The following is a 21866-nucleotide window of genomic DNA, read 5'->3' as shown; positions in this document are numbered from 1 at the left end:
CGTTAACGAGGCGCTTGGCCGAGGCTGGTGCCCGTCTCCCTCCTGCAGCTGAGCAGTGCCTGGGGAAGGGTCCTGCGGGAGGGCTGACCCCCAGCCCCGGCACACAGGATGCCACCCATGCGATGGCCCCATCCCTCTGCCGATAGCTGTGCCGTGGGGTGAGCACAACCATCAGCTCGTTAATAATTAACGAGCGGGTAAGCTGCTGGGTGATACTGGCCGGGTGGTGTTTACTCAGCGCTGATAACCCCGGCCCAGGCACCGCAGGCTGCTCTCCCGGGGATTTCAGCATGTTGGGGGCTTTGCTCAGCATCACTCTCCCCGCCGGGAAGGGGCACAGTGCTCATCGGGACCCCGCTGCCGCCACCAGCTGCCCTGCTCTGCCCTGCTCCAGGGGCTGGGGACACACCGAGGGACATCCTGCTGGGGTCACCAGCTGGCTTTGATCCGTGACCCGGCTCGAGGAGGGGAGATGGAGAGTGAGAGAACACGGTTTTCCCACCCTCTGCTCAACCCTGCTGTGTCAAAACAGGAAATGTGACATGGAAAACTCCTGTTTATTCACCCAGAAGAAAAAAAAAATAAATAAATCAAGAGGGAAAAGGGCCAGGGAGCATCCGTGAGGGTTTCTGTGTGACTCATCGGTCCTGTCTTGGCTACGGCTCCTGCGGAGGGGGCAGGCGTGGGATCAGGGAGCTGTGTGGGGCTCTCTGCTCACCACCCCGTGGAGGCAGAGACCCCCAGGAGCCCAGCCTGGCTGGGTGACAGCAGCCTCACCTCACCATGAGCCATGGAGCAGAAACCCCAAGCAAGGAGGGGGAAAGCAACGTGAAGGTGGAGTGTGCTCACCTTGGTAGCATCCTTCTCTTCCTTCTCCTCCTCCTCCTCTTCCTTGTCCTTGGGCAGCTGACTCTCTTCCTCCTGCGCGGCCACCTCATCTGCCACATGGTCTTTAACCTGAAAAGCAGAGACTGACCCCTGTCCCCCACCCCGTGGCAGGGAGTCCCTGCTGCGGGTGCAGGTCCTTGCTGTCCCTGGTACCTTGCTAAGCAGGCTCCGAGCCTCTGCCCACGTCCTCCTCTGCATCTCCGCTTCGATGACCTCGAAGAACTCCTGGCGGGTACGATCGAGGACCTCCTGGGGATCCTCTGGCAGTGTCTCCTCCACCTCCGTCGCCTGGCCCTCCGACCTGGCACGCTCCTTCAGCCGCATTTCCTTGTGCCGGGCCTCCAGGATCTTCTCCCGCTTCGTCTCCCTCTCGAACATCTAGGGCAGGGGAGGTGAATGAGGGGTGCAGGGTGACCAGGGGACCCCAGGGGACAGCATGCCCTGTAGAGGGACAGCACGCCCTGTACAGGGACAGCACAGGGCTCGCTGTGTCAGCAGTGCTGAGGGCTTTGCTGTGACCTGGCACAGCAGGTTGTGGCTCAAAGCGGGACGTACAGCGGTGGCCAGGGTCTTCTCGTTCCTCTGGAGGGTGCAGAGCCCGGAGGAGATTTCCAGCAGGGTGACGGTACCCAGCTTGGAGCCGCAGCCAATGATGCACCCATTGTCTTGCAGGCGCAGGCTGGAGAGGGGCTCGTTGCAGACCTGGGGAGGGAGGACGGGTGGGTGGTGGTACTTAGCCCTGACGTGATGCCCCACAGGGGAGTAGTCAGGCAGGACGAGCCAGAGGAGGCAAATCCATGTGGTTGCCTGTAACAGGAGCCTACGTGCAAAATTTTGGGCTCCAGACATGTCTCAGGGGGCGGCTGCTGCTTGATGGAGCTTATCCCCAGCTCTGTCCCCTGTCCCAAATCTGCCAAGGACCCTGCTGCCAGCGCTGGCCGGGGGTAGCCCCCGCTCCCCTGCCAGGGTGAGGGACCCAGAGCCGCTGGGGACCTCACCTTCAGGCTGAGAGAGGGGTCGTTCTGCTTGAAGAGGAAATCCCAGATGTCCAGAGTCCCGTCCGATCTGGTGGTGAAGAAGACTGATGGCCTCACGGTGCTCCAGCACCCGTCTGTCAGGTAGGAGAGGTGGCACCTGCCGGCAGACAGACCTGACGCAGTGGGGATGGGCTTGTGGCCTCCTTCCTCCTCGCCCCATGGCTGCTGCCAGCACAGCATGGCATGGGCACCCTCCGTTCCAGCACCCTTGGCCACACTGGCACCACTCGGCCTTGGTGACCATCCCACCACCTTCTGGCCTGACCTGAGCAGAGCAGACCCTGCTGGGGTCCCCAGACACGCCCTTCCACAAAAAGGAAGATTTTTTTTGCAGAGCAAACTTACGAGCACTGACACCTACTTGGTCCACATAATTGATGATTCCTTGGTCTCCTCTGACCAGATCCGAGCAGTCCAGTCACCCACCGTGAGGAAGACTTTGGGGTAGAATGGGTTCCTGGCCAATGCATAGACAGGTCCAATGTGGCCACTGTAGGTGCTGGTGATTTTTTCGGAGGGTGTCTTGGCCTTGCGGTTGCAGGCGATGATGATGCCCTGCTCTGTGCCCACCATGAACTTGGTGGGCTGAGGGTAGGAGCAGGAGAGGGCAGCCGTCAGCAGGTTGGGGACCCTGCAGTGCAGGGGACAGTGGGACAGCAAAGGGCTTTGCTGTCAGAGCAGGGGGGGAGCCTGGAAAGAACGGAGCCCTGGGACTCTGGGGGATTTAGAGACCAAAATGCCAGCAAGACCCTGTGTTTTGGGAGCACATCAACTCCTAATTCTTAAAGATGGGTGGGAACGTGCTGCAAGCGACAGCACAGCGCTCTGAGTCACTCTGGGCTTGTGCTGTGCCCCTGGAGCCCTGGCCTGGGGGGTGACCCAGCGCTGCCCACCCGGCTGGGTTTGGCTCACACTCCTGCCCAGGGTGCTGGTTGTGTGTGGGGAGGGTGATCCTGACGGCAGGACAGGGACTCTTACCATGGTGGGTTCAAACTCCAGTGTGATGGCACCCAGAGCGTTCTCCAGGAGCCCTTTCCGTGTGATGTCCAAGACCAGCGACTCAGTGGGCTCGGACAGCTTGCGGATGTCCCACCACAGGACCTGCAGGGGACAAGCAGAGGGAGGGGGCCACAGGGCAGGGGCTGCTCCCGGCTCAGCCACGAATGCTGGGGGGCAGAGTACCCTGGAGCCAGGCAGCTGCCCCGTGCCAGCCCCTGCTGGCAACCAGGGGGCCTGGTTCCCGTGCTGCCCACGGCTGGTGAGGGGCAGAGCAGGCAGGGGAAGCTCTTTTGGGCTGTCAGTGGGGTCCCCGTGGGAGTTCCTGGCACCCTTCCCTGCCCCTGCCCTTTACCTGCCCGTCGGTGGAGGCCGAGAAGCACTCGGTGCCTGTTTTGGACTGCAGCCAGATGGCTCCGTACACAGGGTCCCTGTGGCTGACCTCCACGGTGGACACCTCCACAGGCAGCCCCCCTTTCCTGGTGTCCCAGTAAGCTGGGAAGGAAAAGGTACTGTCAAAATCTGCACCCGCTCCCTTGCCCAGCTCCTTTGCTTGCCACGCATTTCCCGAGGAGGTGCTGCCCAATGCCCAAGCCAGAACAGGGAGCAAACCTCACCAGGAGCACCCCCCCTGCATTTTCCAGCCGCAGAAGAACCTTACACAAGCACCCCGTGGGCTGGGAGATCACTCCCAGCAATGCCTACTCTAAGCCGAAATGCAATTTGCACCTTCTGCAAACGAAGCTAGGGGGTGGTAACATTAAACAGCTGCAGCAGTTCTTCAGCGATCATCTCTGTGGCAGATGCACCACGATCCCCAGAGGCAATAAATCCTCCCGGCTCCCCCCTGCTCTGCACAAGGGGTTGCAGCAGGACCGGAGATGGTCTAAGCGGCCCCAGCCCCCTGTCAGCTTCCAAAGAGAAGCTCTTACACCCGACGCTGCTAAAAACCAGCCTGTGTGACCTGACCTCGGCTGTGCTCCCTCCTGCATCCCCAAAAGGTGCTAGCTAATGAAGGCAGGTCCCCTGAGGACAGCAGCATCCGTCCTTCCCTATCTCTGCCTCTGACATGTGGCAGGGGACAAGCCACGGCGCAGGACTGGCCGCGGTTCAGCAAAGGTTAGGCAGTCGGGCCACGGTGGCACCAAGACACAGGCGCTCCTTCCCGCTCACTTCTAATTAGGCAATTGAATGTGACGGCGTGTGCTCCGCTGGGCCCGTGCCACACGCCTGGGGAGCCCCGCGAAGGACGGGGTGAGATCCCTCCTCTCCATCACCTGCGGAGCGTGCAGTAACAGCCCCATAATGCACGCCCTGTCAGATCCAATCACTGCCGCAAACGGCAAGGAAAACATCGAAATGAGAGCAATTAAATCAAAGGGCTCATGTGGCTGAGTAAACAACAGAGCCATAAATGAAGCTGGCAAAGAAGGGCCCTTTTCCAAGTGCTTGGAACAACAGCACAAGAACAATTCAGTGCATGCAACGACAGCAACTCTCCTGGGATTTTGCCATGCGAAGATACGAGGCTGTGGGCAAGGCGGGAGCACAGCACGTGTGCTGCTCCGAGGTCTGATCCAGCAATCCCTGCCAGGTCGTCGCTGCCCCAGGTGCCTGCAGAGGGCTCCCAGGCACACTGTCCTCCCCTCCCTGGCTACCTGCTCAGGTGAACACATGCCCGTCCTCCCCAGGCCAAGCCCCAGGGCTCCTGGCTGTGCTCGGGATATTCCCAGCCACAGCACTAATGATTTTACAGCATTTGTGAGTGTTCCAGTGCTGGAACTAGGCTCTTGCCGAATTAAAATGAAGTCTCATTAATATGGCCTCACGCCTAATCCGTCTTTCTTACCCATCTGCCCGTTGTAGCATCCTCCCACCAGGACATGCGAGTCTTTGGGGTTGTATTCCAGGCTCACCAGAGGGGATGACGGCTTGAGAATGAGCTCTGGCTTGTTGGAGTTTTCTGCCGAGAAAGGATGAGTAAAGAGCAAAATGCAAAGGCAGGCAGGAGGGTGAGCACCCCTGCCCCAAAACCAGCCCCCCGAAACCACCGCACCCTGCTCCTCTGTGCCTGGCTCCTTGCCACACTGGTGCTTGCCCAGCCATGCTGGATGAGGAGAAGCTGGTGAGCTGGCCCTGTCACTAGGATGCGTCACCGTAGCCAGGTAAAAGAACCTATCAGCCTGGGGACAGACCCCTGGTACACCAATCTCTGATACCCTGACCCTTCTTCTTTGTGTTTTTCACTCCAAAATACACCAGGTTTGAGAGAGCTTTTGACAGAAGAGTGTAATTCTCAGCCCAGGCTTGTGCTGCCTCTTTTTTTCTTAATCAAGCACAAGTGAACCATATAAACACAAGAACCCCATAAGAGGAGTGTGGCTCAGCTGCCTGTTGTAGTGCTCTGGCCCATCAAGTCATGTAGCGGGATTTTAGTGGTTCTTTTCCACCTGTTGGCCAGCTTTCAGGTCCCATTTCTCCCCTTCTCTGCATTGATCTGTGGGCAAAGCAGAAACCGAACCCCTGTTCACCCCCCTCCGGAAAGCTGTGAGGTTTCATTACATGCTTTGAAGACACAAAGTGCTTCCGCAGCGGCAGCATGACTGACTGGTGAGTTTTCCCTTCCCCTTACCGAGATCCCAGATGTACGAGTCAAAGCTCATGTCTTTCGCGTTTTGCTGGAACTCCAGGCTGGAATAAGCCACTGCCAGTTTCCTGCATGTGTCAGGGTGCCAGGAGAGATGCGTGGCTGTCCTCTTGGTTACGTTGGGATCCCTTTTTGATAACAGGACATCAAAGAAAGATGTTTAGTTCGCTAACAGCTCTGTCACGCCCCAGGATGACTGTCTCCCAAAGGAAACTGTGGGAATCGCAATTAAAACAAGCTGCAGCCCTTGAGCGTTGAGTGCAGGAAACGGTTCTCTTGGGGGTTGGGCGGGGGGGAGAAGAGTTGATGATTTAATAAAGTCTTTCCAGTTATGCGTTTCTAAGAATCCAATTACGTTACTGGAGCTGACTTCTAGAAATGACCTAACAGCCCCTGACATTTGAAAATAATCTCTGAGGCACCATAAATAAATAAATAAATTAATGTCTAAAGCACTGTTAGAAGATGCTCAGACTGCGGTACCTACCTCCAAAGTGCCTGGGCAGGGTGGAGGGGGGAGAGGGGAGAGACAGATGGAGATAGGGAGCAGAGGGGCTGCAGCAGGTCTCCCCCTCCATAAACTGATCCAGCACTACCCTAAAGCCTCTGCGTTTTCCACTTCCTTTGCCTCTGACAGCAGTTTAATATGCTGTATCCCGCTGTGGATCTGGAGAGCCTGGTGAGCCCCGCTGGTCGTGCTACCTGATGACATTGATGGTTTTTGCTGAGGGGGGCTCGTCTTCCACCTCTGCCGTCTCCTCCTCTCCAAAGTACTCCTCGTAGATGTTGATGGCATTGTTCTGCTTGACACAGTGCTCCATAAGCTGCAGGGAAAGCACAGGCCGTGCCTCTGGGGAGCTGCTGAGGCGAGGGAACCAGCAGTGGGTGGGCAAGGGGGTCTGGGAGCGGGAGGGGGGACGGGCAAGGCCTTACGGTGCCGAGGTGCACGATGGTGTTGATGTAGTGTTCATCTTTCTCCACTTTCTTCCTGAAGCGGATGGTTTGTTCCATCTCCTGCGGGTTGATGTCTTTGGGCCAGCCGCCCTCCACGTGGTTGACACCGCGGGATTCCACCTCCACCCGCTCGGTGTTGACCTGGGGGGTTGGCACAGAGGAAACAGGGCAAGAGTTTGAGCCGAAAAGGTGCAAACTACCCCTTCCCCGCCCTGGCACTACCTGGAGGGCTGGCAGGCGCCAGCCCTCACCTCGTGCTCCGACATGTCGTTGGTGTGCTGGACGGAGCTGTCTACGGGGTTCCTCAGGATGAAGTTGCTGGCCATGCTGGGGTCGGGAGGGATGTCCACGTTGACCATGGCCGGCCGGTCGGAGAAGCTGCAGGGCCGGCCGAACTCACTGCGCTTCCGCGTGTACACGTAGATGATCTCCATGGCAGCCCTACGAGGGGGCAGCAAGCACCCCTTCCTCCCACAGACCTATGAATGGACCCCGAAAGGGGTCGGGGGCTACGGGGGGCACCCACTTCGGCAGGGCACCGTCCTCGTCCTCCTGCCGAGGACCCAGGTGTCCGGGCGCGGCCTGGTCTCCCCCGGTGGGGCCTCAACAGGAGCCACCGGCAGGGCCGCGTCTGCCGTTGCCCGGCAACGCCGGAGCGCGACCACGTGATGTTGCCGCCATGTTGGAAAGGTCAGGGCGGCGGTGTCACGTGACGGCCGCCCCTTGCCGCCATGTTGGGAGGGGAAAACCTGGCTGATGATGGGGGCTTGCAATTAACACAGGGTGTTGGGGCGGCGGCTTCCTGAAGAAGTGCCTTCTGCTGCCAGCCCCAGCCTTGGTGGTGGGGGGCGGAGAGCAGGCTAGACCCCATCAGTGTGGGGAGGGCTAGGGCTGCAGGGAAGGGAGCACAGCCCATGGTGGAGCCCCCCTCTCTGCTCCCCCCGGCCCCTCCGGCCACGGCCCTTGGCCAGAAGGGAAACCTGCGCCATTCCTGGGGGACCATGTCAGGTTCCTGGGGGAGCCAGGCCATCCCTGCGGCCGGCATGAGCTGCCCCCCAAGGATGTACCCCGTACTGGGCACTGGTGAGGCCCCACCTCGAGGGTTGTGTCCAGTTTTGGGCCCCTCACCACAAAAATGACATTGAGGGGCTGGAGCGGGTCCAGAGAAGGGCAACGGAGCTGGTGAGGGGTCTGGAGAACAAGTCTTGTGAGGAGCGGCTGAGGGAGCTGGGGGTGTTCAGCCTGGAGACAAGGAGGCTGAGGGGAGACCTTCTCGCTCTCTACAACTCCCTGAAAGGAGGGGGTAGCCGGGGGGGGGTCGGTCTCTTCTCCCAAGGAACAGGCCATGGGATGAGAGGAAACGGCCTCAAGTTGTGGCAGGGGAGGTTTAGATTGGATATTAGGAAAAATGTTTAAACTGAAAAGGTTATCAAGCCTTGGAATGGGCTGCCCAGGGAAGTGGTTGAGGCACCATCCCTGGAGATATTCAAAAGACGAGTTGACATGGTGCTTGGGAATATGGTTTAGTGTTTTTTGTTTGTTTGTTTGTTTTTTTTTTTTTTTGTTTAAGGTTGGACTAGATGATCTTAAAGGTCCCTTCCAACCTAGGCGATTCTGTGATTCTGTGATGCAGCCATCGCTGTGGGGCCCCAGAGGCCTGGGTCCCCAGCCAGGCTCAGAGACACCCGCAGGGAGGAGGTAAGTTTAGTACAAGTGTTTATTGTCGTTTCCCCAAAGGGCACATACAAATCAGGCCGGACTCCAGCTCCTAGACGGAGTCCTAATGAGGTTAGTTCACATGCGTTTAAAAACAGCTCTTTCTACCAGTACCGTTACATCGAAACATTAAAAGCCAAAAAAAAAAAATAATAATAATTAAAAAAAAAAAATAAAGTCCCCTGGAAGTTTCCAACAGCAAGTAATGCTAGTCACACGTAACACGGACAGACGGCGTTAGGGGACCGGAGGGTATGTACAAGTTATCTTTAAAAGACACAGTGAGTCACTGCTATCAAGTAAGACCCCCCCAGGTGGCCCGAGGGGGACAGCCTGGCCACCCCGGGGGGCTGTCGGGCTGCAGCACTGTTAGCCAAAGCAGGGAGGAAGGGCTGGAGAACCACCACCGGCAGCACAGGAGGCTGCTAATTGCAATCAGAGAGGGAAAGCTTTCGCCCACCTGCAGCAAGGAACAGCCATTCGCAGGGAGGAAGAGCCCTGGAGCAAACCCAGCCCTGGATAAACCACTGCCGCGGTGCCCAAGGTGGCTGCGAGAGCTGGACTCGCCCCAGCACGGCGGCAGGACCATGCCCTCCCCGGGACCACATCCTGCCCCAGGGATGCTGGAGTCATCCCTAACCCTCTTCCCAGGGGATCTGTGGTTACCCCAGGGCTGTCCTGCAGAAGGAGGGGAGCCCGCCCCAGCCCAGGCTGCCAGCCTGCCCACCCGAGGGAGCCAAATTGCCAAAAAAAAGCCTACAAACCAGCCAAAAACTGGCTACCAACATGCACTGCAGTAAAACCACACCAGGATAGAGGCAGCGAGTCGAACTGCGCTTCTGCCCTGCAGAGAACTCATTAAAATAAAACCCAGAAGCAAAGCAAAGGAAAGCCAGCAAGGCCAAAACATCCCTAATTCTACAGCCTCCAAACCCAGGGCCGAGGAGGGGGGGGCAGCGATGCGGGGCACGGGGAGCCGGCTCTGCCCGTGCGGAGCGGGAGCGTGGCAGAGGGGAGCAGTTGGGGGGGGCAGCAAAGCCACCCGTGGGCGCTGGGATCACTAGTGGTTGGTACTGCATTGCTACGGGAGCGAAGGAAACCGGACCCCTCCTCCCCGAGGGGCTGGTGCTGGGGCCGGGGGGGCAGCCCCTGGCCCCAGGTTTGGTGGTCCAGGCAGAGGGAGCTGGAGAAGGCTCCCTTCCGTGGCGTAAAACATTCCCCGAGCTGGTGCAGATGGGAAGGGAAAGGAGAAACCGATGCCGGGGAGTGAAGCATCTCTGGGGCTTCTTGGTGCACCAGGAGCCCAGCCACGTTTGGCCCCGGAGTCACCGTCAGCCATAAGGCAGGAAGACTTGAGACCGAGCAGAAGCTGCCGAGGGGGAGAGGAGGGTGGGGAGAGCACGCAGTGGGGGACTCCCCACTACCGGGGGCTCATCCTCTGGCTGCCGCCGGGCTCCCCACCGTGTCTTTTCCAGGTGTCTTTGGTTTGCGTTACAGAGACGCCGGCGGCGTTTTCCTCCTCCCAGGAGCTGCTCGGGGTGAGCGCCTTAGGCCGGGAACTCGGTGCCGTGGGGCCGGACGTGCTCATCGGTGACAGATAGGTAGGTGGCTCGCATGCTCGGGGAGTACTGCGGGGAGAGGACAAGGGGGTCAGCGCACCCCCCGATCCACGGCATTATCCCCCCAGCCACCTCCGATCCAACCCTGCTCCCCCACATGCTGCCAGAGGATGGAGAGGGAAAATTACTTCCCACTTGTAGTAATCCCCAATTAATCTGCCAGGCTGCCATGGGGAAGGGGGCCAGACCCTGCTCCCAGCCTCTTTGAGGGCTGGAAGACAAGAGACCCTCCCTCCCCCCAGACAAGACCCTTCAAGTGCCTCAAGCTCTGCTTTGCCCCTTCCCTTTGTCTCCCACCTTCCCGACTCCAGCCTGGCAGTGGATTCAGCCCCAGTCACTGAGCCTGGATGTGTCCGATCCCGAGGGGCTCACACCGGGATGGGCTCGAGCTCCCCTCCCCCTCAAGGGGACGGTGGCACCGCAGGCACCGGCTGGGCTGGCACGGCAATGGAGCAGGGTGGGCTTTAGCCCCGACACCCAGGCTGGGGCCAGTCTCTGCGGCAGCTGAGCTGGTTTTTTGCCCCCTGATCTTCCCTGTCCACGCACAAACAGGCTCACCGGGTGCCTGCGCCCGCAGCCACCACAGGCTGAACCCCCCCGGGGGTCCTCAGCCAGGACAAGGTCCCTCCGACGCACCGGGGAGGGGGTACCAGTGAGCCCAGGGCAAAACCTCAGCCCCCCCCCAGCCCCGCCAATGCTACAGAATTAAACTTCTCCATCATTTTGCAGAGGGAGGGGCACCCCGGCCAGGCATTAAGGAAGATTATTCCGAGTTTGTTATTTTGGACAGTGAAAGTCCTTCCTCGGGGATCTGAATCCTGGTTAAATTAGATCATTCAGGGCGGGGAGAAGCGCTCAAATTAATTCTCCCCCCCTCTCCCCAGTTCATCCATCCCCGGGGAAGAGCCTCGCCAGCTGCCAGCTCTGCGCAATCGGATTAGAGGCTCCCGCGCTGGCGCGGCACCACGCTTTCACCTGATGGCACCAAAATCTTCCCCGGAAGAGGCGAGCGTGGTGTCCCTGCTGAGGCAGCGTGCCCGGAGCCACGTCCCCAGCCCCACCGGGGTGCCACCATCATGCCCATGAGGGATAAACTTGGGGGGGGGAGCATTACTGCTTGGGATGGAGGCATCAAAGCAGATTAAACGCTGTCGGAAAGGGAAGAGGGAAAACCGCGCCGAGCAAGTGATGGAGATGGGGATCCCAGCACGTGGGGGAGCTGTAAATCCAACCCCTCTTGTGCCTGTGCTGGGGACAAACCACAGCCCTCCCCCCCCCCTGCTCCAAGCCTTCCAGGATCTCCCCAAAAAATCAAACCAGCCCCACGGGAAAGGGGATGGGGGGAGGCACCGAGGAGGGGAAGAAGGATGGGAACCCGGCTGCTGCCCCGGGAGGAGGAAGAGGGAGAAGGAAGCGGCTGAACTTACTCTTGATGGGCAACTTAGCTCCAAAATAATTGATGCAAAGAAAAATAATGATAAAAAAAAGAAATAAAAAAAAAAAAAAAGTGGGCGTTAACAGACAGGGTGAGCTTAAACAAACAGCGGGGAAATGTAAACATGCACAGGTGGCAGCAGAAAGTGTCCTTTGAAAGTCAGAATAAATAAGAAATAAAAGCAGAGAAGAGCAGCTGAAGGGAAGACTATTTCGGTCTCCTCCGAGCACGTGGCTGGTGACCTCTCTCTCCCCACAGCCCCCACGGGCCAGCCGGGAACTGGGTTAGTGAGACGGGCAGGAGGGACGCGCTCGCAGATGGAACATTTCCTCTGCAAGGGCAGGAGGAGGGGGCCGAGCCCACCCGTTCCCGTCCCCACCCGGGCGAGCGGCTTTCCAGCAAAGCAGGGGGCGTCCTGGCCACCCGGCTAATCCCCCCCCAGGCCCATGGGGCATCACAAGAAGGACTTGGCCTCGGGCGTCCACCGTACCGTGGGAGGAGGAGAACCTCTGCCGATGAGGGGGACGTTCTCGTAGCGAGGGTTCCCACCGAAGAGCACGGCTTGGTTCCTGGAGGGGGAGACCCCGTCAGAGCATGGCAAGACCCCTCACTTTCATCCCGTGCCCCCAGCGTGGGGTGATGTTTCATCCCCGAGGTGGGGGGACCCTGGAGGAAGGAGGGAGGGGGGGTGTCTCACATGTACTCGGAGACGGGGGCGTTGGAGATGGTCTGGGCAGGGGGGTGGAGGCTGCTCTGGCTGCCCAGGCTGCTGCTGTAGCTGCAGAAGCTGCGGAGCTGCCCCCGGGCCGGGTTGTGGGTGGCGATGCGCCGGGCCTGCGGGTTGAAGGGGTCTTCCTCGTCCATGTCATCGTAGTCCCGGTCCCTGCAGCGACATGGCGCCAAGTGCTCACCCCCCTGGCCCCAAAGGCAGTTCCCACCCCCGTGCCTAGCTCGTGCCACACAATCGCCCCGTGCCCCCCCGGTGAATGCAGGGGCTGGGGGGGCAGACCCACCTGCCAGTGAAGTGCTTCCAGGCCCGTGGCGTGGCGCAGATGATGGTGGAGAAGGAGGCGGCCACCAGCAAGGAGAAGAGGACCAGGTAGAGCAAACCCTCCACCCCGTCGTAGCAGATGCCGATAAGGGCGTCCAGGTAGTCCTGCGGCAAGAGAAGGGATGGGGCAGGGCTGGCAGCAGTAGGGGGGCGACCCCCAGAGCTGCAGACCCCTATCCTGGACTCCCCCATTCCCTCACCTTGTGCAGCCCCCGGCAGTCCAGCATGGCCGTGAGCTGGTGCAGGCTGGTCTCGGAGGAGTTGAGGAGCTGCTGGACACCCAGCAGGTCTTTCTACAGGAGAAGTCGGGGGTCAGGGCAGCACTGGGTGGGATGGGGAGCAGAGTGGGGGGGGTCCCAGAGTCCCAGTTCCCCCCACCCCATACCTCGGCGGTGGGGAAGAGAGGCAGTGCAAACTGTATCAGGCCCTGGATCTGGATCTGCATGGTGGTGAGGGAGCGCTGGAAGACGGTGAGAGCCTGCAAGGGGGGGAGCGGGGAGTGGTGAAGGAGCTGCCCAGGTCACTCACTCCCCCACCCCAGGCAGCGCAAAGTGGGGTGCCGGCTCCCCCATACCTGCTGGAAGGGGTTGCTCAGGCTCTGGTCACAGTACAGGTAATAGTGAACCACCTCTGCAAAGCAAAGGGGAGACACCGGTGTGAGCGTCCCATGGGGACGGAGAGGAGCACAGAGTGGGCACTGCAGCAGCGGGGAGCTCTGGCTTCCCCCCAAACCTCCCCACAGGTTTTGGGGGAGCACTGGGGTCCCTCATCTCCATGCCATGCCCCAGGGCCAGCCCTCACCCGCACTGATGTCACTGTCCGTCTGGTTCATGATGAACTTATCTGGAGCCACGCAGAAGTCGCTGGTGCCCTGTGGGGACAAGAGGGACATGGTGGGGGCTGGGGAGGATGAGACGGGCACCCGCAGCCCCCAGCTCTGCCCCAGCATGGCCAGTACCACCCCACCCTTCCCAGCCCCACTCACCACCGCCGCCGCCGTGTCCACGGCCATGGAAGCCCAGCTGAGGATGAGTGTGAGCAGCCCGCAGCACAGCATCCTGCAGGGAGAGGGGTGAGCATGCCATGGGGGTTCAAATGTGTGTGTACCCCCCCACCCCAGTAGGTCTGGCACCGCCGAGTCCGGTCACGGGGTACTCACGTGGTGAGGAGGCAGCGGGAGCGCTTGGCCAGCCCCAGGCAGGCCAGGAGGCAGACGGTGAGGACGAGGATGAAGAAGAGGAGATAAGCCAACCACCTGGGCGCAGAGGAAGGCTCCGTCAACGCTCGCCCACCCCCGACAAGCCCCCACCGTCAGCCCAGCGCCGCCCCACGGCCCCGCTCACCGGTAATACTCCACGTAGGAGACGTGGCCGGCCAGCTCGGTCAGCTCGGCGCTGGCCCCCCGCCAGACGGGCAACCCCGAGAGCTGGAGGACGATGCTGCCGGCCAACTGCTGCATGAACTTGAGGGTCTGCAGGTAGTCCCCCCGGGTGGCCAGCACCTCGTTCAGCCGTGCCAAGTGCTGCTCCAAGCCCACCTGCATCTGCAGGGTGGTGCCCGCCACCTGGGGACGATGGAGACAGTCAGCCCCACCGGGGTGGCACTGGGGGCTTCCCTGCTAGCAGCCATTTGCCCCATCTGTGGGATGCCGACCCTCCGGAAGAGCGGCCCCACACCAAGCCCACGTGCTCGAGCTACATCCATCCTCCGGGACAGCTCTTTTCTGGCCACAAAGGCCCCATTCTGCGGGGTGACGTCACCCTCCCGTGCTCGGCGTGGCATGGCCGCCCTGGGGGCTCGACCGGCAGCACAGAATGCCTGGGTCCCTCCAGCCTCCCTCCCCAGTGCTTTAACCAAACTCGGGATGGGGGATCGAGGTGACCCTGGGGGAGATGGAGGGGGTCAAGGTGGGGGGACGGCAGCCCTACCAGGGAGTCGATGCCGGTGAGGGTGTGGTTGGCGTGGTCCAGGGCGTAGAGCAGCTGGTAGACCCCATCGTTGGTCTCGCTGTTCCCATAGAAGCCGATGCCGACGGCCGTGCTGCGGGCAGAGAGGGGACCCCCAGTCAGAGGTGGGGGGGGAAACACTCACCCCAACACGGTGCCCTGCCTTGGGGGGCACCATCTGGACAGGGGACACTCCCAGGAGCATCCCGGTTTCAGGGGACCTCCGCCTGTGGCAGGGCAGAACCAAAGCAGATGGGACAGGGACAGCACCGTGATGGGGACGTGCCCCCCACCGGTGACACGGGGCCTGGGGACTCCCGAGCCCGGGGCTGCTCCAGGGGCCAGATACGGTGGGTTTGAAGCTCCTCCTGCCAAACCCCGGGAGATTGAGGGCGGAGGGGCTGGGCAGAGCAGATTAGGGGAATCCGCTGGAAGCGACGCCGCTCCCGATTAAACCTACTCCTGGGCTCAGCCCCGAGAGGGAGGCGGGCGATGGGCTGGGGGCCGTGCCGTGGCCACTCCAGGCCCCGTGGCAAGCTCACCATGGCCACTTCGGTGCTCCCTGGCACCCGCTGTGCCAGCGGGCACAGCCAGGATGGAGATGGGAGCCAGGTCCGAAGCAGGATGTGCCCCTGTTAGGCACGTGCCCCCCATGCCCGGTGCTGCCTCCTCCCCAAGGCAGACCCCGATAAAACCGACAGACACCGGCCCATTCGCCACATCAGGCCTTTAATGGCTGCAAACAGGCTCGGTGTGGCTGTCGGGGGGGTTTCAAAGCCCCCGGAGAGCTGCAGAACGGTCCCCCTGCCGCCTGCCAGCAGGCACCCCGAAGCTGGAGGCGCAGGAGGACTCGGGGGGAGTCCCGGGGGGAGCACACCAAGCTCATTAGTGCCATTTCCCTGCTCCGAACAAGGCTCGCAGGCAGCCATCTCGCTCCGCCCAGGCAAAACCAGCCCCTTTGTCTGGCGAGCGGGTCGTGGCCGGGCAGCGAAAGGGCCCCGTGTCCCATCCCGTCCCCCCCCCCCTGCAGGTCTAGGCCTGCCGGGGGGCACGTGGGCTGGCTGGCTGGGGGTCCTCCCAGCCACGGGCTACCAAAACCTGAGACGGGCTTGGAAAGCCACCAGGGTGCTGCCGGGTGAAGAAGGGTTCCCCTTATCTAATTGCTCCTGTCGTAATTAAGGCCGGACGCACGCGGGACCTGCCAGCTGGGTCACGCTGCTGCCCGCCATCTGCTCTGGGCTGGGATTAGCGACCCGGCCCCGCTCCCGACCGGGATTAGCCAGGAAGGCGGCACGGCTGTGGTGGGGACAGGGACAGGGCTGGCCCGTGGCCGGTCCCCGGGGCTGCCCCAGCACCGGCAGGGAGGGAGGCAGGGATGGCTCGTATTTAACGGCACAGATCTAATTAAAGCAACTCATAGGTGGACCTCAGAGCCCCCTCGGCAATGAGGGGACAGCACGGGGTCCCCGTCCTCACCAGCAGATGAGCCCAGCAGTGACAGCCATCCAGGTGACGCAGCAGGAGTGGGGGCGCTTGGTCTCGGGCTCCTGGTCCCTCTTGCAGCAGCAGAGGCAGATCAGGTAGACGGTGAGGAAGAGGAGGTTGAGGCCGAGGCAGACGGCAGCCACCAAGCCCAGGAAAAGCAGCGACTGGGAAGGAGAGAGCGGGGGGGGGGGGGGACGGGACACAGTCAGTGCCCGTGGCCGTCACATGCCACACGGCGACCGGCAGGATACGGCCACCTCCAGCCCCACGGGACGGTCACACGGGGAAAGAGGAAGCATCCCCTGTCCCCATGCGGGGCCACCGAGCTGGGGTGCAGCAGCCCTTCCAAAAGGGGGGTGGGACACCGTGGCTGCCCACCCCCTCCTCATTTCGGGGTCACGGCGGTCCACGACCCGCGGTGCCGGGGGGGGCTGCGGCACCGCTAAGAGGAGGGGTGACCCCCCCCCCCCGCGGAGAAGGGAGCCGGGGGGAAGGCGGTGGGGGCTCCGGCAGAGCCGGTGCCGGCTGGCCCGGCGCGGGGCGGGGGGGGAGCCCCGCGCCCCCGCCGCCTGCCCCGGGGAAGAAGGGCGCTTTGTGCGGCCGTGAGATCAGAGCTGGCGCCGGGATGAAAGCGGGGAGGAGGTGGTGGTGGTGGTGGTGGGGAGCCCCACCGGCAAACGGGACCCCTCCCCGGAGAGGGCTCCGTTCCCTCCCCTCACCCCCCCCCCCAAAGGGTCCCGGCGCTGGGGTGGGGGGGCGGTGGGCGCGGGGTCGGTACCTGCTGGTATTCGGGGTCCCGCGGTCGGAAGGCGGAGGGGACGGGCTGGAGGCGCAGGCCGCGGTGCGGGAGCCCGTGGAGCCAGGCCGCCCACCACGGCGCCAGGTAGTCGGCGCGGGCGGGCGGCATGGCGGGGGGCGGCAGCGGGGGCCGCCGCCGCCGCGATGGGGCCGCCGGTAGCGGGCGTGTGGCGGGGGGGGGGGGGGTGGGGTGGGTGGGTGGTTGGGTGGGAGGGGCGGTGCCGCGCCGCCACGCCGCGGGGCTCCGCCCACCGAGCCACGCCCATCGCCACGCCCACCGGATCGGGGATCGGTGTGCGGGGGGGCAGCGCATCCCGCCACAGCTCGGTGTCACCCTATAGGGGCACAGCACACCCTGTCCCCCCCCCCTCCCCGCTCTAGGGGCATTACAGCCGTCACCTCCCCGCTATAGGGGCACCGCACCCCATTCCCCCCACCATAGGGGCATCACATACCTTTACCCCCCTGCTATAGGGGGGCCGTACCCCATGCCCCCTGCTATAGGGGCACCAGACCCCGTCACCTCCCTGCTATAGGGGTGCCGCACCCCCTTTCCCCTGCTATAGGAGCATCACAGCACCTCACCCCCCCTGCTATATGGGCACCAGACCCCATCACCTCCCCGCTATAGGTGTGCTGCACCCCATTCCCCCCACCATAGGGACATCACATACCATTACCCCCCTGCTATAGGGGCATCACAGCACCACCACCACCCCCCCACCCGCTATAGGAGCACAGGACCCCATCACCTCCTCGCTATAGGGTGCCGCACCCCATCTCTCCTGCTATAGGAGCATGACAGCACCCCCCACCCCCCACTATAGGGGCACTGAACCACATCTCCCCCTGCTATAGGGGTGCTGGACCCCATTCCCCCCACCATAGGGGCATCACATACCTTTACCCCCCTGCTATAGGGACGCTGTACACCATGCCCCCTGCTATAGGGACACTGTACCCCATCCCCTCCACGCTATAGGGGTATCGCAGGGCCTCACCCCCCGGCTATAGGGGCACGGGACCCCACTACCTCCCTGCTATAAGGGCACTGCACCCCCATACAGGGACTGCACCACTGTCACCCCCACACTGGCACCACACTGTGCCACCCACTGCTGTCACACGTGGCCACCAGCATGTCCCCTGTGGCTGGGTCCCTTTCCTACGGCTGCGCCACAGGAAAGGGACCCAGCCACAGGGGACATGCTGGTGGCCACATGTGACCATTCCAGACCCCGTTCTGGGTCCCCCAACACCCAGCTGTCACCCCATCAGGGCTGCCTGCAGGCGATGGGACAACTCCGGTGACACTCCGGTACAGCCGGTCACCACAAACCATCCCCCTGGCCAGGCAGGTCTGCCACCCACAGAGCCCAGGGAAGGGACACCCAACATGTCCCCAGTGCCAGGGACCATCATGGCTGTGCTCCGGACCCTCAGCCATGTCCCTCCCGCCTGCTGTGGGCAACACCGCACCCCAGTGTCATGGAAACCTCATCCCAGTGCACACCAGTCCCATGTGGGCAACCGGAGATGTTCCGGCTCAGCCCCTCTGCCCCACCAGATGCAGACCTTGTCCCCCTCGACCCCACCACTCCTAACACCCCCCGGGGACATTCCGCCCCATAAGGACAGGGACCACCAGCCGTTCTCGCCGGGGCAGGGACCCAAACAGGTTCCTGAACCCCTGAAACCCCAAGGGTCTCAGCGGGAGCTGCTGGAAAGGACAGAGGTGACAGGGAGAACACTTCAGGTTTGTGTTTATTGTAACAAACGTGGAGAAACCTACAGAGGAACGGCTCATTTCAGCTCCTTCACCGCCAGACCTGGGGAGGAGAAAGAGAGGGTTTAAGGGTTGGAGGTGGAAAGACCCTCGCTGCCCCACCCCCTGCCTGAGCACCACCATCTCATCATCATCATCATCAGGTCCCTTCCAACCCAACCCATTCTATGATTCTACGATTTCCTTCAGCATTGGTTCCAGACACAGCAAAACCAAGTGGCCTGAACCCATCAGTGACCCAGAACAGGGTGACACGTGCTGGGACAGGGCTCGTGTCCTGCTGGGACCACCTCCGCCCAGCCTGTTGCCCCCCAAACCCGGGACACTCCCCTCCAGAGGCCAAGGGATACCTGGGGGCAGGGACTGCTTCAGCTTCTCGGCCTTCTCCTTGTCCGTGATGACCAGGGTGTAGAGGTACCGGCTGCAGCGCACCTTGAATTTCACATTGTCCTTGTTCTTCTTGATCTTGACGGCTGTGGGACGAAGGAACAGGTCAGCAGGACAGCGGTGACCCCACACCCGAGCCTGGAGGACGATGGCAGCCCTGGCCTCACCCACCGGCACTAAACAAAATCCAAACTAAGTATTTTTTTTTTTTTTTTTCCCCTACACCATTGTCACCAAAAATTGACTGCCCCAGCGAGGGGACTCGGCCCCGCTGCCTCGCAGAGACGCAGCGCTGGTTTTCCAAAGCCAACAGCTTTATTCTGAGGTCGTCTGGCTTCACAGCAGCAGATTACGACAAGCAAGGTGGAAAATTTATCGCATCGTAAATTTTCAAGGGAGCATGACGGTTCACACCAGGCTTGTCATTTACCTCTGTCACCTTCTACAACCGACCGGCTGCGCTGGAGCTTGTAACGCAGCTCCTGTGCTCTGCAGCCAGAGCTTCCCATCTCCTTTGTATCCCCCCCAAGGCCATTTTATCTCGGCAGCTCGCTCAGAGCCGTGGTGGGTTCCTCTCTCTCCCCACCGCAGCTCAGTGTTACGAGAGCTGCTGGGAAATCCTGAGCAGAGCGAGCCCAAAGGCATGGAGATTATAGTATGGTTAGAGTTGGAAGGGACCTTAAAGATCATCCAGTTCCAACCCCCCTGCCCTGGGCAGGGACACCTCCCACCAGACCAGGTTGCTCCAAGCCCCATCCAGCCTGGTCTTGAACCCCTCCAGGGATGGGGCAGCCACAGCTTCTCTGGGCAACCTGGGCCAGGCTCTCACCACCCTCACAGCAAAGAATTTCTTTCCGGTATCTAATCTAAATCTCCCCTCTTTCAATTTAAAACCATTACCCCTTGTCCTGTCACTACATCTCCTGACAAAGAGTCCCTCTCCGGCTCTCCTGGAGGCTCCCTTCAGATATTGGAAGGCTGCTCTGAGGTCTCCCTGGAGCCTTCTCTTCTCCAGGCTGAACAACCCCAGCTCTCTCAGCCTGTCTTCGCAGGAGAGGTGCTCCAGCCCTCTGATCATCAGTGCTTCGTGAGGGGCTGTCACCAGCTCCAACAGCGTTTCTGTGTTGAAATACCCCTTCTCGCCCACACCCCTGAGTGATAAAAACATCTCCAGAAGAAAAGCACATCTTCCCCGTGACAGCTGGATCCAAATAAGCAAAAGAAGAGGGAAAACTCTTCACGCGTTGTTAAATACTGAGACAAGGCATTTTTGGTGTTTCAATTACAACGGGCTTTGTATTTGCAACAAAGGAAAAGGCGAGTCTGAGTCTGATTCACTTGTCACTCTGACAGCAATCCCCAGTGCCTGACACCGTGGAGGTTTTCAAAGACTACAGCAAGGCAGAGACAAAGTGATATTTGCAAACCGTTTCCAGCTGGGGCTTGGCCACAACACCCCAGGGTGAGTTGCCCCAGGAGGAAGCGTGGCTGAGGGGGAGCCCAGCCCTGGACCCCCGACAGCAGACATCGCCTGCGGGGGTCTGTCACCGCGTCCCTCTGCCCAGGGTGGCTTCTGCTCACAGGCAGTGACCTCAGTCAACACCGAGCAAAAGCCATTTGAAATATCACAAACCCTGTGTCCCCCCCCCCGCCTCAGTGCTTCCAAGCCAAGGAGCTCCTCAGCCTCCCCAGGGACAGGCGGCCCCACAGCCCTGTTCCGGCAGGGAAGAGCAGCTCCCGCACCAGGGCATCGCGCCTCGCTCCTCCCCAGAGACACACACAGCACTCACACTTGGCATCCTTCCTCCTGGCTGTCAGCAGAAAGTCTTTAATCTCCTCAATTTTGCGAGGCTGAAAAGCAAAACTGAGACTCAGTGTATGGAGAATCACAGAATAGTTTGGATATCTTCTGCCAAGGGTTAATGGTGGAGGGAGCAGAAGAAGGAGGTGGTGATGGCCAGGGGAGCGTCTGGTCTCAGATGGACAAGGCAGGATCTGACCCACCCTTTGGCTGGATCACAGAACCACAGAATGGTTTGGGTTGGAAGGGACCTTAAAGATCATCCAGTCTCACCCCCTGCCCTGGGCAGGGACACCTCCCACCAGACCAAGTTGCTCCAAGCCCCCTCCAACCTGGCCTTGAACCCCTCCAGGGATGGGGCAGCCACAGCTTCTCTGGGCAACCTGGGCCAGGGTCTCACCACCCTCACAGCAAAGAAGTTCCTCCTAGTATTTGACCTGAATCTCCCTTCTCTCAGTGTCAGAGCCAAGAGCTCACTCCCCACCTCACGTGTTGGTCCCTGTGAGCACCCCCAGCTCCCACAGCCAAGACCCCCCCCCCGGGGCATCCTTCTTCCCCGCAGCCAGGCCAGGGAGACCCCCTCGTCCTCCGGCCATAAACTAACGCGAGGGTCGCCACTGTCACCCCCAGCCCCGCAGGGCGCTGACACCACCCTCCCCCCGCACCCTCCTCGGGGCCAGGGACCCCTCCGCTCCCTCACTCCCCTCTCGGTCCCACGGAGCGAGGCGAAGAACAACCCGCCATCATCATCCTCCTCCTCCTCACCATGGTTCCGGGCCGGCCTCAGAACGCTCCAACCTGCGGCAGAAACAACCCAAGATGGCGTCAGCCCAATCCCGCCGCCCAACATCGCCATCGCCTTACCCCGCCCCGCGCCCATCCGCCCTCTATCGGGTCGCCCCGGGTCCCCTCCGCTCCCCCGGCCCGTCCCCGGGGCCGCCCAGCCCCGTACGGCCGCGGATGGCGGCGGATTCCACCGCTCCCCCCCGACCACCGCCATCCCGTACTCACAACGGCTACCTCTGCGCAGAAAGCGGAAGTGAGCGGGCACTTCCACATCCGGGACTTAACCCCTCCCCTCCTCGGCGCCGCTACGGCTCGGGCGGAGGGACAAAAAAGGGGGCGGGGCCGCCAGCGCGATGGCGGGTGCGGCTCCTGCTATGAGTTGGCGGGGTCTCAGCCCCCCCGCTGAACGGGTTAACTGGAGGGTACACCGGGAGCACCGGGCACTCCCGGCCTCCCCGATCCCTCCGTGCACCGCCTGGGCACCGCTCGGTGGCTTGGGCGGGCTGTTTGCAGCCTCCCGAGCCCCGGCATTTC

At 61.5% G+C, this 21866-nt stretch overlaps 3 protein-coding genes across 4 annotated transcripts; all 3 read right to left on the bottom strand.

The window, feature by feature from the left end:
* Positions 1-656: 656 nt before the first annotated feature.
* On the bottom strand, positions 657-6956 carry DNAI2 (dynein axonemal intermediate chain 2). The gene is made up of 13 exons (XM_074160343.1): positions 6774-6956; positions 6502-6663; positions 6271-6392; positions 5554-5696; positions 4771-4884; positions 3277-3416; positions 2904-3026; positions 2287-2510; positions 1887-2022; positions 1444-1590; positions 1042-1266; positions 850-957; positions 657-665 (listed from the first exon to the last, which is right to left on the bottom strand). Exons 1-13 carry the CDS (start codon positions 6954-6956, stop codon positions 657-659), a joined length of 1836 nt encoding a protein of 611 aa, XP_074016444.1.
* A 2829-nt stretch (positions 6957-9785) lies between these two features.
* On the bottom strand, positions 9786-16681 carry TTYH2 (tweety family member 2). The gene is made up of 14 exons (XM_074160184.1): positions 16553-16681; positions 15766-15938; positions 14272-14383; positions 13687-13907; positions 13503-13598; positions 13329-13401; positions 13145-13214; positions 12918-12973; positions 12729-12821; positions 12544-12636; positions 12306-12448; positions 11990-12175; positions 11783-11861; positions 9786-9866 (listed from the first exon to the last, which is right to left on the bottom strand). The coding sequence occupies exons 1-14, from the start codon at positions 16679-16681 to the stop codon at positions 9786-9788; spliced, it is 1605 nt and encodes a 534-aa protein (XP_074016285.1).
* A 1637-nt stretch (positions 16682-18318) lies between these two features.
* RPL38 (ribosomal protein L38) lies at positions 18319-21595 on the bottom strand. Of its 2 annotated transcripts, none has more exons than XM_074160239.1 (5): positions 21567-21595; positions 21312-21344; positions 20536-20596; positions 18709-18831; positions 18319-18401 (listed from the first exon to the last, which is right to left on the bottom strand). In XM_074160239.1, exons 2-5 carry the CDS (start codon positions 21312-21314, stop codon positions 18376-18378), a joined length of 213 nt encoding a protein of 70 aa, XP_074016340.1. In that variant the 5' UTR covers positions 21315-21344; positions 21567-21595; the 3' UTR covers positions 18319-18375. The 2 variants fall into 2 exon arrangements, with proteins under 2 accessions (XP_074016340.1, XP_074016339.1); XM_074160238.1 differs by having other exon boundaries at positions 21558-21574.
* Between the last annotated feature and the right edge of the window lie 271 nt (positions 21596-21866).

This window comes from Numenius arquata, chromosome 17 (assembly GCF_964106895.1).
Source record: "Numenius arquata chromosome 17, bNumArq3.hap1.1, whole genome shotgun sequence".
NCBI lineage: Eukaryota > Metazoa > Chordata > Aves > Charadriiformes > Scolopacidae > Numenius > Numenius arquata.
This window is presented reverse-complemented; position numbering and strand designations above follow the sequence as displayed.

Excerpts from the sequence above, each read along its gene's own strand:
- DNAI2 (XM_074160343.1), bottom strand. The coding sequence starts at position 6,956 with ATGGAGATCATCTACGTGTACACGCGGAAGCGCAGTGAGTTCGGCCGG. Across the intron at positions 6,664-6,773 it reads ACGACATGTCGGAGCACGAG|GTCAACACCGAGCGGGTGGA; the intron begins GTGAGGGCTGGC and ends CCAACCCCCCAG. Across the intron at positions 1,591-1,886 it reads ACCCCTCTCTCAGCCTGAAG|GTCTGCAACGAGCCCCTCTC; the intron begins GTGAGGTCCCCA and ends CTCCCTCCCCAG.
- TTYH2 (XM_074160184.1), bottom strand. The coding sequence starts at position 16,681 with ATGCCGCCCGCCCGCGCCGACTACCTGGCGCCGTGGTGGGCGGCCTGG. Across the intron at positions 13,908-14,271 it reads TCACCGGCATCGACTCCCTG|GTGGCGGGCACCACCCTGCA; the intron begins GTAGGGCTGCCG and ends CATCGTCCCCAG. Across the intron at positions 12,176-12,305 it reads TGGAAGCACTTCACTGGCAG|GGACCGGGACTACGATGACA; the intron begins GTGGGTCTGCCC and ends ATGTCGCTGCAG.
- RPL38 (XM_074160239.1), bottom strand. Across the intron at positions 18,832-20,535 it reads CAGGAGGAAGGATGCCAAGT|CCGTCAAGATCAAGAAGAAC; the intron begins GTGAGTGCTGTG and ends TTCGTCCCACAG. Across the intron at positions 18,402-18,708 it reads GAAGCAGTCCCTGCCCCCAG|GTCTGGCGGTGAAGGAGCTG; the intron begins GTATCCCTTGGC and ends TCTCCTCCCCAG.